This window comes from Primulina tabacum, chromosome 5, assembly GCF_025594145.1.
Source record: "Primulina tabacum isolate GXHZ01 chromosome 5, ASM2559414v2, whole genome shotgun sequence".
Lineage (NCBI taxonomy): Eukaryota > Viridiplantae > Streptophyta > Magnoliopsida > Lamiales > Gesneriaceae > Primulina > Primulina tabacum.
In genome coordinates this window covers 9233731-9249356 of record NC_134554.1, presented here as the reverse complement: position 1 = coordinate 9249356, position 15626 = coordinate 9233731, and the positions used below count along the sequence as shown (strand labels likewise).

The 15626-nt window shown below is 33.1% G+C and overlaps 1 protein-coding gene, 1 long non-coding RNA gene and 1 pseudogene across 2 annotated transcripts; 2 read left to right on the top strand and 1 right to left on the bottom strand.

The window, feature by feature from the left end:
- Positions 1-4610: 4610 nt before the first annotated feature.
- LOC142544712 (uncharacterized) lies at positions 4611-5474 on the top strand. Its single transcript, XR_012820087.1, has 3 exons — positions 4611-4675; positions 4914-5355; positions 5386-5474. It is a non-coding gene; the product is annotated as an uncharacterized LOC142544712 (long non-coding RNA).
- A 1401-nt stretch (positions 5475-6875) lies between these two features.
- LOC142546274 (uncharacterized) lies at positions 6876-9758 on the bottom strand. The gene is made up of 5 exons (XM_075653904.1): positions 9612-9758; positions 9434-9529; positions 7626-7696; positions 7479-7541; positions 6876-7391 (listed from the first exon to the last, which is right to left on the bottom strand). Exons 1-5 carry the CDS (start codon positions 9679-9681, stop codon positions 7122-7124), a joined length of 570 nt encoding a protein of 189 aa, XP_075510019.1. The 5' UTR covers positions 9682-9758; the 3' UTR covers positions 6876-7121.
- Positions 9759-12569: 2811 nt separating this feature from the next.
- LOC142546273 (uncharacterized) lies at positions 12570-15401 on the top strand (annotated as a pseudogene).
- Positions 15402-15626: the final 225 nt, after the last annotated feature.

The following is a 15626-nucleotide window of genomic DNA, read 5'->3' as shown; positions in this document are numbered from 1 at the left end:
GAAGCTGTGTCATGGCAGTCAAAGTTGCAAAAGTGTGTAGCATTATCAACCACTGAAGCGGAGTTCATTGTAGCAACTGAGGCATGTTAGGAAATGTTATGGATGAAAGGATTTTTGGAGGAATTAAGTTTTGTGCAAGATCAATACAAGTTGTTCTGTGACAGTCAGAGTGCAATTCATCTTGGAAAGAATCCTTCAATGCATTAAAGATCAAAGCATATTGATGTTCGTTATCATTGGATACGAGATGTATTGGAGAAGAAGTTGTTGAAGCTTGAGAAGATTCACACGGATGAAAATGGATATGATATGATGACCAAGACATTGCCGAAATGGAAGTTGGAATACTGTAGAGCTGTTGCAGGTTTGATCGAATTCACAAAATGGGCTTGAGGGGGAGAATTGCTATGTAATCAAGCAAGCAATCTTTGAATTCAAAGCCACCTAAATTTGAATTCAAAGAACACCATTTTTGAATTATAAACACATGTGTTGATTAGTCAAAAATTATGAGGTAAGCCATGATGTTTTATTTTTGTTTTCTTCCCTAAACTTCACCTATAAATACCCATTCATTCTTCATTTCAAAAACACACCAAAACACAAAATCCTCTCATCTACGATCATAAGTGTAGAAGTGAGACAAATGATTTAGTGTGAGATTTTCTTAAGGAGTGTTTATCCTTGGAAGGAATATGATTAGTGAAGAGAAAGTGAGTGTTAAAATCAGAGTGTTCTGAGTGAAATACTTTGTATTCTTAATTCTCTTGTCTTCTTTGTTATTAATAAAGAAGTGATCTCCTTGAGAGGTTTAGAGTGGACGTAGGCCAATCTTGGGGTGAACCACTATAAATATTGGTGTTCATCTTATTCATTGTTGATATCACTTATGATGTTCCGCTGTGATGTTACCTCGTTTATTTCCCTGATATCTCAACAGACATGACATCGGAACACGGACGATATCGCAGTTGAGTCTGATAAATCTTGCTAAGAAGCCGTGCATCTGTGTCAGCTTGTTACACCTGATTCATGCATGTCCTCTAAAACTCCTCTAACCCTATGTAGCTACATAAAACAACTTGAACTTTTAAATCAATTATATGTTATCTATTTTATTATTCAGTCTATTCAAAATGATCGAATAAATTAAGAGAAAATTCCAAAACCATTCACTTAAGTTGGTATAATTAAATTTTATTACAAGAAATTTGGTATTGATATAATAAACACAAAATTGGTGTTTTTGTACATGTAGTTCGATTTTAGCTGGACATTTGATATGACGTCAGATATTGTGTAAGTCGATTATAACTTTTGAAAAATTGAAATAAATATATACAAAAAAACTAATTTATTGCACTAAGACGATCAAAATTTTATATGAATCAACTTTAAAGATAAATTTTTAAGCTTTTCTCATCCATTAAATGGTATTTGTTGTCTTTTGGTTGTCGTACAAATAATTCGAGATGGATTTCAAAATAACATATGGTAATATCGACCTACGTGCGCTTCACGTGTTGGGTTGAATTCACATCATTGTCGTGTTACATGTATTTTCCATCATTGGGTCGAATTATGGTTATAATTGTGCGTGGGCGCACACACACAGAGAGAAATACACACACGAGTAACTAAATAATAATTTTCTTGGAACCACTTGAATTAAAAGAAATATATTGTAATTGTTTTTTCCAAAAAAATTAACGTACGTATTAAACGTAGCATTGCAGCTTTAAAGCAAAACTTTACTGGTGTTGGCCATACAACATGCAACTTAAAATAAACCTAAAGAAATATGAACATCAACATATTAAGGCATAGTTTGGTACATGGAACAAGAGAGCGGTTGATAAATAATCCCCTTATCCCATGTTTGATACCTTTTTAGAAAGCTCATGATAATATAATGGGCCCTTGATAAATAATTTTTTATAAGGATAAAATGTCCCTTCCTATTAGGTGTGATAATTTTAATTTAATGATAAAATACACTACAAATTACTTAATTGTCCTCAATTTATAAATGATTTTTTATAAATCTATGCTAGTAGGTAGAAATTAAAATCAAATAAATATTTTTATTTATTTTTATATATTATATAATATGATAATTATATAAATGAATTCGAGATAATTATATAAATAATTTTTATAAATATCAATAAAATTATTAATATCACTCGATTAACCTTAAAAATTGATATTTGACTTGACTCACAAAATCAAGGGCTCAATTATCTTATTATATAATACATAAAATAGGTAAAAATAAATAAATCATGCAAGCACTATCGGCGCATGAACAGATAAAAAATATGAACTCAAGCAACAACTTTGAAATTATAAAATATATTATGATAAAGTTAATTTTGTCATTACAATCTAATATATAAATTTAATCACTCTTATTAAAATCATACCAAACATTAAATATAATATCCTACATCTTAATATTTATCCTTAACTTATCATTATATTATATATCACATGTTTATCCTATCATGTATAGCAAACTATGCCTAAGAGTACATATCATTTCTGTCACACCTCAAAATTTAGAGCCCATGACATCTGCATTGCTCCAATTAAAAATTGGAAAAAATAAGCTCACATAATACCAAAATATTAAACAAATATATATCAATAAGATTTATGTTCTTAAATTACATTTCAGAACATACTTTATTGCATAATATTTCGTAAATGAACATAGCATATAAGCAAGCAATGGAAATCCTCTTATTTCTTTCTTTATGGCTACTAATATCAGTTCTCTAGAGTACTTAATTAACTTAGCTAAATATAAGATCAAAACATCGGTTCACCTATCGAATAAAAGTCCTAAAAATCAAAACAACGGTTACTCATCGTATGGTCAAAACAACAGTTATCACCTCACTGCATCAAGATCAAAACTTAATTCCGAATTTTCTTGCACTTTCGAATCATAACAAAGTTTTCATGAACTTATATATACTTGTCTTAACATTTCCGAGTGTATATTTTCAAAACATTCACATATACAATCAATTCAAAGCACGTAATATGATTAAAACAATAAGCCCACTTACTGATGAATGCTTAATTAATTTCGGTAGATTTTGAATATTTATCGAGTGTGAAATCTCCTTCGGCTCGAACTTGATGTTGTCTGCTGCCGTTCGAAAAAGCTGTTAGTAGGAAAAAATTTACTAGCTTTTGAGTGTCTTCTCCTGGATTTCAGATTAGTATTTATATGCCGTAAAATCTAAGAGTTGCAACTCATTATTGACCCTCGTAATCGTCCATATTAGTCATGATCGTTCATTGTTTGCTTGTTACAAGACCATGGCTTAGTTCCCCATTTATTTGATTGTTACAATCCGATGGAGGTGGAGGTGAGGGGTTTGAATGGATTTTGGACTCGGTATTATCAATTTCTTGCTACTATATATAAGGGTAGCTAGCCTTTCCAATAGCAAATAATTATGTCGGCCATCGGATGCATGCTACCCTAGCTCACTCTAGTACCGAACTACCCCAAGCATACAAGTCAAATGTCGTACCATACAAGATAAAAATTAAAAAGGGTGAATATAAATAACTAGTACGATAAATTTTCTGTATATACTACGTCAATAATTTCAATCATCGATCGAGACTTAACCGAACATATATAAACATACATATAATACAACAGATATTCTAAAATTGGTCTGCAAGTTAGGCTTATTATACTTTTGGCTCTCTAATTTTACTAGAATTTTGGTTCTCTAATTGGTCTGAATTTGGTTTTAGTGCAATAAAATTATTTTCTTTTGTAAATTTAATTCATTTTTATACGGAGCGTTGACATAGGCTCAGAATATCAGCAACTTCCGACGACGCCAAGACATATCGAATTAAAAGTTAAAAAATAATTAATTTACTAAAACCAATTTTCGGCAAATGACATTATCAAAAATCTATCGAGGCTCACTTACAAGTCGATTTAAAAAATAAAATAAAATCATATAATATAAATTTTTGGACTAATATGTAAATTACCTAGTCTTCATTTTCCATTTATTTGGTAGGAAAAGACTCGGAAGAGCACTAATATGGATAGACCAAATAGCATCCATCCAATATTAATATCCAAAATATAAAAAAAAAAAAAGTGAATGGATTGTCTTACCAAATAGTGACGCTTAGTGAGCTGGTTCGTGGCAAAATTCACACAGATTGCAATCCATGGAGTAGATTTTCTAGTAAATGTCCGCAGATTCTGGTAACTGGGGGTAGGAGCGTGAAATGACCAAAATACCCTTCCCGACCATAAGGAATACATCAACCACTTTTTTAGTTATAGATGAATATTATGCGTACGCACAATCGTTATTAAAATTAAATATAACCACCACGAATATAAATCGATGATAAATGACACTTAGATAACGCTCACACGTGTTGCTTAGGATCACGGGAAATATTAAACCCTTGCATTAGGAGCTCCATTCCATGGCTCACACATGCATGACTATTGTGGGAGAGGGTGAAACTGACCAAAAGCCCCAACAACCTGCATGCCAAGATTTTTATCCCTCCACCCTATAAATACAAGAGCTTTATCTTTCACTCCCATTACAAGAAAAATTCAACAATATAAAGATCGTAATTCTTATATTTGGTTGAGAACAACTATCTTTAGGTTGTGATTCATTTAATTTTTTCGATAAAATTCATTTAGTTTGTTTGGATAAATTCATAAGTTATATAGGATAATTTTTTTGACTACAGATGGATTTCAATTTCATCTTGTACTGAGCCATCTGAAACCAGCTTTCAAATTGTTTCTTCAAATCTAAGATCCTTCGATCCAACTTTCGATTCATTTTTCTTTGAAGATGGGATTTCTGACGTATCCATTTTCTCGAATGTGTTGACAGCAATGAAAAAGGCGAATACCAAGCTGTACTTGGAGAATTGCTACATCATGGAGCTGAACGAGAAGCTGCGGGAAACAGCGGAGCTTCTGGAGAAAGAGAATCAAGTTCTGCTCAACGAGCTCAAGCAGAGGCTAACTGGCACCTCCTCCGCGTCCATAGCTTCCGACACTTCCGAAAATTACTGTCGCGAGGCTGACCAGTCGTCAGCCTCAGCCTCGGCAGCTTCCACCTCCATGTCCACCAAGGCATCCAAGTCCCGCAAGAAATCCAAGAAATAAGACTCCAAATCCATGTCTTAGGCCTCACACCACCACCATTAATAAGACTCTTGAGTTGTGATTTATTAGTAGTCGGTAACATTGGTGGTTTCATTTGTTGTTTCTGCTACATTGGATGAGATCTATTTTCGAATCTTTTAAGGTTTCTGGTTTAATATATGTGTGTGTATATATATATATATATATATATACAGTACAACTTCGGGTTTTAATATTTTGTATATCATGTGCGGTGTGTTGGTTTAATTTGTATCTCTAAACTTGAAAATGCTATAAAGCCTATTGTCAATCATCTATGTCTGAAATTCTAAAACTTAATGTTAGATATATGAGGTCGTCAAAATTTTCCACATTTTTGTTGTGAAATATTTAGTACACTTTTTATAAGAAAGCGACATGATTTAACATATTATTAACATGACAAAGTAATATGAACTCTAAAAACACACACTGGGGGAAAAATCAATTTATTGAACTAATACCTAATTTTGGTCTCTAATTTTTAGAAGTGTCCTTCACTCTCTTTGTTTACTTTGTATTCATTTGTTGATTCCTTTATCGAGCACAGTTATCATGGACATAAACAGTATTATATATTCGATTCCATCGTAATATCGCGCAAGAATCGTGACTGTTTCATATGTATTTCGCTCGATAGAATCTAGGCCTATAACATCATAAAAATTGCGGGTAAACTGAATATCAGTTCTGATTTTACATGCCGAATAGGCTAAATTTCCATGTAACGAATGAGAGTTCCCAAAAGTCGAAATTCATTTTAGTTCAGTCTGTATATAATAACATAGCATCCTGTCGCAGAATCATCCGTACAAACTAAGAAATAGCTTCAATTTAAGTAATGGATGAAATTTACAGTTCCATATTTTTATATGCTGAGCTGTTATAAACAGGGACATGCAATTGTAGTAACAAAGCTGTCGCCAAGTCTACCAAATATGCTGAGCTGTTAAAAACAGGGACATGCAATGGTAGTAACAAAGCTGTCTCCACGTCTAACAAATATGCTGAGATTAATTCCCAACATCTATTATCGATAGTATTATATGAATCAGAACAGAAATGGCAACGAATTCCAGGAGTAATTGTGTAAATTGGGGGAGATTTTGTTATGAGATTCAAGAAATAATTATTGACAAAAAAAATATTTGCTGTTTTGAAACCAAAAAAACAATGAAATATGGCTATTTTTGTTTAATACTAAAAGCAGAAACGAAAGAAGATGACTCTGCTCATAAAAAAATATAATACCACCACACATAAAAAAAATAAAAAAAATATGGAAGTTCATCACCTCATGCATCCTTCTTAATCTGTTCAAATGATTATTATGACTTCAAGTGAGTAGTACCAAACTTATTTCACAAATGTACCCTACTGGATGTTAGTGGGAGAGCATAGAAAGTGTGTGAGCCGAACGGTTGGAGGTATATTCCATCAGAAAAATAACACTCTTGTTCAATTATTTTGAATGGGAGACTGCAGAAATTACTCTAACAACATGAAATATTATATCATCGATTATTTATTAACGGTATAAAGCACACATTTGGAAATACATTTTTGGCTTGGTATGGATTACTATGTTACCAATGCTTCAGTAATCAGCTGACTCAAAACATGAATGTTGATAATATCAAATATTAATCGATTCACAGCTCGGATAAATGTAAAAAACCAGTAATTACTTGCTCCTGGATTAACATAATTGTCAAGTTGATACACATTTGAGAACTCAAAGTAGTACATTTGATAATATAGGGGTAGGCAACATGACCTTGAAAATAAAGAATCTTGCTCATCAGACCCCGGATCTTAACCATTAGCAAAACGGTACCATAGTATTTAGTCGAATTCGAATCCAAATAATATAAATATATTCTCATGTGGATTAAACCACCAACCAGCAATCTTAACACAGTTCCACAATCTTGGTTCGTTTTCTTAATCGCCGGATTTTTGATGATTTTCCCCAAAAATGTTTCCCATTGGATCTTGAGGAACTATTACCATTTTCATCAGTACCCTCATCATTCCCATCATCTTTTTCTTCTTCTTCTTCTTCAGATTCTGAACTGCTACTCTGGTCCACAGAAATTACTGGTTGATAACCAGCCATGGCAGCTTCTGCTGCAGCAACAGCCTCCGGGGTGTGAAGATCAGCAATGCCCAGCATTAAATCCTTAAAAAACGTGCATATGAGAATCAGCTATAGGCATGATCGACTAAGGCTGAGGAAATGGAAAAATGTGAATAGGGCAGCGTTTACCATTTCAATGATGTGCGACTCTTTGCCATTGAGTACTTCCATATCATAGTTCTCAGGATTTCCCTGCATGACAAGATACTAATATTCGATCACAGTGGTATTAAAACAAAAAATGAATGCTTGGGTAGAGTACACTTTCGTTCATACCTTTGCGTCTTGCAACAGGGTTTTGTTTGACTCGGACATCGCGCCTAGGAAGTCTTTCACTTTGCCAAGAACTGCCAACAAAGAGATATGTTCTGACGTGATCTTGTTGAACATTTTAACTAAAGGCTGCTGCTAAACATTAAAGTCTATGGTTGCTTATATGCACTAAAATCGAGTATTTTAAATGACAAAACAGCAGAGAAAGCAAGAAGAAGAAATTTCCAGATAGCTCAAGTAGATTTAAGAAACCACACAATTTTGTTCTTCTTCTTGAGTATGGAATATGGAATTACAATATTCTAATTTCTACTGGAAGTAATGGGGCAGCTTCATAATCAAGCAGAGATGCTATTTCATTGAAAGAATAAACGCCAAAATCTCTTCCTAGGGCCTAAAAATTTTCAGCTTCTCAAGATCTTGTCTTTGGACAGGAAGCCTTATTCCTGGCTATTGGAAAGATGGGTTAGTTCTATCCATTGTTAAATTGATAATATAGGAGCAATAAGCACTAAAACACATGAATCTAAGCGCAAGTCACCAGGCACAAGGCAAGGCACACATTATTTAAGGGAGGCGCACTAAGAGATGACTTACTGCAATTTAAGTAATTTTTTAAAAAAATAAATAATATATTGTCCAATATGTACCATACGAGCTATTAAACCCAACAAAATCTTGTGAATGTTTAAGCAAAAATAATTGATTTTTAATTCACATATCGCATTAAGAGAACCCGTGCCAATTGTTTTTCCGTTGATAAATTTAAGGAACACTTAAAGGTTGTCCTGAACTTTTAAAGCACAACAATGCTCGTGCTAGACGAACAAGGTGCACATCTCACCAATGGATTGAGTCTTGGCTTGCACTTAGGTGTGGTTGAGCCTCCATGTCTTGTGGGCATACGATACGATATCTATTCTATCAACCACAGAACCACTACATGTGTACAAACACCTCCTACACTCAATATCAAGAATATTCCCATTTAATCTGGAAATTTACATCTACTCATCCAATCTAGACGTCAATAAAATTAAATTTTCAATAATATTCAGTACAAGAAAGCAGTTCAGAGTTCAGACTACCAGATTTCCTAGTCATAAAGTTTTAGCTATAAGCAACAAACACAACTACTAAAATCCTTAAAGTGACATGATTACATCAATAAAAAGAGAATTAAACAGCAGAAAAATTACAAATAATTATCTAGATCAACTAATGAACTCTCCAAATTCGGGATTTTGATCCATTAGAACCCAATGGGTAAAAGTAAATCGACGCTAACAAGTATATCCAATCAACTAAATGGGTCAACATTAGTCAGACTTATAATGTATAATAAGAAATTTAGCATAAATACATACGTCAAATCAAATTTCAATGCAAAATTCCGATGTTTTCGTAACTGAAATAATCATCCACCCCAGTATAATTCTAAACAAAACAACCCAAAATCCGTTCTTTAAATCTCGGTCCACTGAGTTAGTTGAAACAATGAAAGCCAGATTATTAGTACTTAAGCATTCGTCGGCATTCAAATTAATTTGCTGCAATGAGAACACATCAAAATTCTAACGCACCAATTCCACAGCTAAAATACACCAATCACCCTGTATATCTCCAAATAAAAACCACAATTCTCGACACTAAATCCACGAATAACTAAATATACTTCAGATATTGATTCTTTTTGGACTATATACACAAACCCAGAAGCTACTCCGCGCTTATAACTCAAAAAATCTCAACTTTAAGCTTCCACTTCATAAAGAGAAACAACGAAAATCTAAAAACAAGATTACTACTACCTTGGCTATTAGGAACAGGAAAAATAGAGGGCTTTGCACCGAGTGAATCAGAATTTACATTATCAGACGCTATTCCAGTAAAAAAAAGTTTCGGCCCTACAAAGAAAAATCATTAAATCGTCAAACCGAACTCAGAAAAAAAAACTGAGAAACATAGACGGATGATGAAAAAATCAACCTAAATAGGAATCCGATGAACTTCTGGCATTAGCCTCTAACTCCACAAGAACTTTGCTATTAGAACCCATGATGTGCGTAGCGTGTGGAGCTTTGGGTGTTGATGGCGGAAGGGTGGTGGGAACGAAGATTTATTGGGTTTTTATTAGGGCCGTACAGAGATTGGGCCTATGAAAATGTAGGCCCATAAGCTGTCATATAATAGATTGCAGTTTTGGGCCTTGAGTGGCAATCTAATTGTAACGGCAATTCAAAAGTTTACGATATTTAAATTTATAATTTCAAGTTTCTATGTTAAATATGACGGTACGTTGCTTGGGGGGTTGAAAAATAAATAGAGTTGAAATACATTTGTTTTTGAATTATTATTCATCTAAAACACCACGGAGATATATTGAGTTTGATTTTTAAACCAAGCAGAAAACTAAAAACCCTCAAAATAATTCTTCTAAAACCGGTTTAATATTTTGTAAATCGCTTGAAAAATACACATATTAATAGTTTGATTAAAATATTTTACCAAATACTTGGTATACAAAATAAATGTATTTTTCAAAAACATAAAATGGCTTAACTATAAAAGTCAAAGCAGTCAAATAAGTAGATGTGATAAAATAAATATACAAAAATTTGTGTATGAAAGTTCAAACATTTAACTTTTCTAGGACTCCATTTCTTCCAAATGTAGGATGATATTCAACTAGAAAATTTTAGTTTTACATCTCTCCTATAAATCCACTCTAGCTAAAGTTACACTGAAAAATAAAGTTGTATATGTGAGCTTATATTGTGTTATACTTTATGAGAGTGTAAGAAAGATTGGTCAAAAGACTCTCTCTCGCACACGCCGACACATGGAGTTCAAATCGTAGGCCCAATTTGAACTGGAAAAGACATGACTTGTGTGCAAGCGCGTACGAGAGCGATCTGAGTGCGTCGAATGTCGGACCGGTCAAAGGAAAAATCGCCTAGCTTCTGTACCTCAAAGCCTATACCGGAGGGGGGACGAATCTGTTTTAAAGAAACTGTGCTTGCTACAGGTCTTGATTTGGTTTTGTTTTCCTTACACAATCCTCGTACTGTAAACAATAACACTTTCTTCGGTTACTGCTTTGACTTCACGAGTTCACTTTTACGATTTTGTTATTAGCATTTTCGCAAACATGAGCTACAATTTCAAATGGTTTTATTTTTTTGAATCTATTCATTTGTGCAACCGTCTTCAAAATCTTTTCATCATTGTGAGTTGATGTTCAAAGTATGGTATTTATGACTTTAAAGAATGACATAGACGTTAGGTTCAAGAATATAGTTTTCAGGAAAAAATTATGCAAATTTTGACATTCAAATTATTATATTGGTGCTGATAGCCATTTTATGCAACTAAGCTGATTTTTTACTTCGCTGGTCAACCTTGCTGGTCTTGTCAGGTTGGCTTTGTTGGTCACTCGGCTAGACACAAATAGAAGAGTACTAAGCTGGCCTAGTTATAGCAAAGTTGAATATTACTCGGCTATTATTTTATCTTGATTCATTGTTTTTTGGGTAAAATAGTCAATATAAAAGTTTGTCATTTGTCATAGATTTTTATAGTCTCTGTCAATTTTGAGTTTTTATAATATGTATGTTGAAATTTTTCTTCACCTAGCGTAGAACTCGTGGAATTGATGTGATTTTTGACTATCTTATGATGTGATACAGACCACAACTTCTGAGGATGATTTATAAATAATTGTTTTAGTTATGTAATGCATATTTAATCGTTACATTTATGATATGATACAGAAGATTTTTCTTCTCATGATTTATTTTCGTGCGTTAGACTATTAACGTTGTACCACTTGATCTGGTTACTTACGTAGACCATAAAAGAGGGACATCTGATCTTAAAGATAATGCGGTCTCTGGTGATGACACTGTCGACATTAAAGAAATGGTAAAACGGATCTATAAGGATACGATACAACTTAAATAGATAGATACGCACATATAAGGACTCATGAGCTTAACAACTCAACCCATTAATATGCAAATATGTGTACTCTGCTGCTCCGAGTATAAAAAAATAAAGTGGTGTCTTGGCTAATAGCTATAGCTTCTTCTAACAATTGGTATCAGAACGATATCATGTATTTAAGTCTTTCAAAAAACATATTTCTATACTTCTTGGAAAGAGAATGTTAAGTAAAGCGTGCACGAGTAAGAATAGTACTAGTCAATAGACACACATCTCTGGACTCATGACATAACAGCCTGACCCATATAAAAAAATAAAGTTACGTTTTGACTAACAATTATAATTTTTGACATAATGATAATCGCTTGATACTAATATTTGCATTAATTAATAGTTCAAGTTTAATATAAAAATATGATACTCATTTATCATAAATATAATTTTTAAATTAATATAATATATTTTTCAAAAAATATGGCTCGTAACAATCTATCTTCATGTGCATAAAAATAAAAATATGTACCTAATTGAATTTAGTAAGAATTGGATTAAAAACAATTTAGTTTAATTATAGCATCGACTTTTATTCAATAATTCGTGTACTAATTTATCTATTTATCAATAGTTTTTGTACCAAATTTGTTTAAGCAATCTATAAAACGTTTTTATTTTTTTATTATAATTATAATTAAATTAATGCAATCAATAGATTAAATAAAACATTACAGACAAAATTTAATTACGAATGTATAAATCTTATAATTTTTCTCACTATCAAAAGCAACCATTAAAAATATTCGGTGTGTTTACTTTTTTTTATTTAAACATTTGATATTATCAAATATTTAGTATTTTTAAAGTTTAGAATTTAATGTTTATTAAAAAAATATAATTTAACTTAAAATTTAAAAAATAAAAGTTAATTTAAAATTTTATCTAAACGTTTCATACAATCATAGTTAATTATATTTAATGGTGTTTTTCCACGCATAAAATATTGACCAAGGCTTTCTTGTTGCATGATTTATGCGTCCAGATCTCTCAAATGCACTATCAGTGCGTGTGAATCGGTAAATTTTTGGTTCCAAGTGAACTGTTTGGTGGGTTTCATCGGCACGAGAAGAATTGGCTGCTGGAAGTGCACAAATAGATAAAGAAAAGCTAAAAAACAATGGCGGCTGAGACAACCAAGATGATATCTGCCGCCTCTGCAAGGGCGCACACCCGGAAGCCGAAGCCAAAAACGAGTTCTTCTTCTATTTTTTCAGGTCAGATTTTCATTATTTTTCTTTTGTCCGCTTGGGTTTCGCTGCTTTTGGTGCTCTCCAGTTTTATCTTAATTGTTGTGCGGGTTGAGCATATTTGAGCTTCAGGTCGTAGATAATGGTTGAAAGTTCTGATCTTGATTTTGAAAATCGAAAATTTGAGATTGTTGTATTTATATATGGAAAATAATTCGCGCAGGGTTGAATAATGTTGCAACCAGATTTAAAGTGTGAATAATTGTGGTATTTATATATGGAAAATAATTCGCGCAGGGTTGAATAATGTTGCAACCAGATTTAAAGTGTGAATAAATATTGTAATATTACTTGATTGAATTTCTCTGTTTTGGCATTGGATGTGTATGAAATTTGAGCAATCTTGCATGGTATGATATACTTTAGCATTCGAGGCCTTGGAACTTGTAATCTGATTGTAATGCAAATAATGGAGTTTTATTTATTTTTTCTTCTTTAACTCATTGGTAAGAGAACTTTACTGCCTCTTGAGCAGTTCAATTGATTAACTATGGTTCTTGCTGTTTACTTTGTTGTTTGTCAAGTAAAAGTTTGAATTTTGAATTTTGCATTAGGAAGCGTTGATAAAAAATTTTGGTTCGTGACTATTGCAAATTTACGCTGCTTCCCCTCTAAATCTGAACTTAGTAGTGCTGATTGTGTAGATTCAAAACTGGAACTTTTCAGGGATTGTCAAGGAAATCTTTTTGGTTTTCTTTATGGGGATTTTTGCATGGGCATATCAGGCCACACGACCTCCTCCACCGAGGATATGTGGCTCCGCAGATGGGCCTCCAGTTACAGCATCAAGAATTAAACTTAATGACGGGAGATACTTGGCTTACAAAGAATATGGTGTCCCAAAGGAGAAAGCAAAGCATAAGATAGTGTTTATCCACGGGATTAATAGTTGTAGACATGATGTTGCAGCTATAACTGCATCCCTCTCCCCAGTAATGACTTTTCCTTTATGCATCAACTGTATTAGGCACGGTAATAGATTATCTGGGCTGACTTGTTTGTTTTTTGGCCTCAATCTTAGGATATTGTTGAAAATCAAGGAATCTACACAGTTTCATTTGATAGACCTGGTTATGGAGAAAGTGATCCTCACCCGTCACAAACAGTGAAGAGCTTAGCGTTTGACATTGAGGAACTTGCTGACCAGTTAGGGGATTGGGTTCCAAATTTTATGTTATCGGGTTTTCAATGGGTGGCCAGATTGTGTGGACATGCCTCAAGTATATCCCTCGCAGGTATATTTCATCTTGGTCGCCATAGTTCATTTCAAGAAAATACACTCTGTCCTTGTATAGGATTTTTAAGTCAATCAATAATTGTGAACTTCACGTCAAAACTAGAAGCCCAAATTGGGTTTCAAATTTGTTTTTTCGTGAGTTTAGTTAGAAGGATGTTGGATTTAGCTCTTCTCCAGTGAATTAAGTATTATTTTTTATCCGGTTATTTAATTACTATAATTTGTTGTAATTATGCTATTTTCTGAACCAATATAAATAAACAAGTTGTCTGTAATGCCAAACAGGTTGGCTGGAGCTGTTCTTTTAGCACCAGTGGTGAATTATTGGTGGCCTGGTATTCCTTCAAACATATCAAAGGAAGCATATTATCAGCAGCTTCCACAGGATCAAAGGGCCCTTCGTGTTGCTCACTATATACCATGGCTTCACTACTGGTGGAATACCCAAAAATTGTTTCCTTTTTCGAGTGTCATCGCTTACAGTACAAGTGTTTATTCTAACAAAGACAGAGAACTAGCGCCTAAAATTCATTCTATAAGAAAGGAGTTTGAGGTAATGTGTTGTTTACTATTTAAAACCTATACACACATTCGATTCTATACACTTCGATAAATCACTAGGTTGCGCTTGGATTGATGGATTTTATTTGAAAGAAAGTCATCTTGGCTGTATTTGAAATCAACAATAGTTACTATTGAAAAAACTTAACTTGATATATAGTGGATTTGAAAATTTCTTGAATTTTGATTGTCTAAACTAAGTCAAAAGAATTTGAAATCTATCGATCCAAGCTGCAACCTAAAATTCCCAACTGAGATTTTTAATGTTCTCGATTATCTCTTTTTATTTTTATAATCCATCTTCCATGACCAGCTGAGGGAGCTAGAATGTAAAAACTTTTAGAGCCACAGCTGTTGAGTGGTGACTGTTTCCATTCAATGCTGTTGGTTGGCAACAATGTGCTGCACATGATTGAAATGTAATGGATTGAAGTCTTGTACTGTTTAAGATAATTGGGTTTCATCATATTACCATTGGCTGTAGCTCTGTAAATAGCAAATGACCCTCAGTTCCACCAGTATCGCCCACAAATCGTATCTCATGAAATAGTGTCTGTGTGAATTTGGCTTTTTTGGCATGATCAGGCGCTGCCAAGACAACAAGGAGATTTCGAGTCTGCTCTTCGTGATATGATAATTGGCTTTGGGAATTGGGAATTCGATCCCACAGATTTGAAGAATCCATTCTCCGAATTTGAGGATATCTGATTTTTTTTTTTTTAGAATACAATCTCTCAATATCAAACTATTACATTCATCGCAAATAAACTATTAATACCGGTATCAAGTAATCAAATAACACAGATATCAACCAACAATAAATAACACAGAGATTGTTTGGTTAATTCGAATGGTACTTAAATTACAAGAGCATGCTTGATAAGATAGAATGAGGTGGAAATCGAATGAACATTCTCACTTTTGTTTTTCATTCTTTTGTTTGGTATAGCTTATGTAATG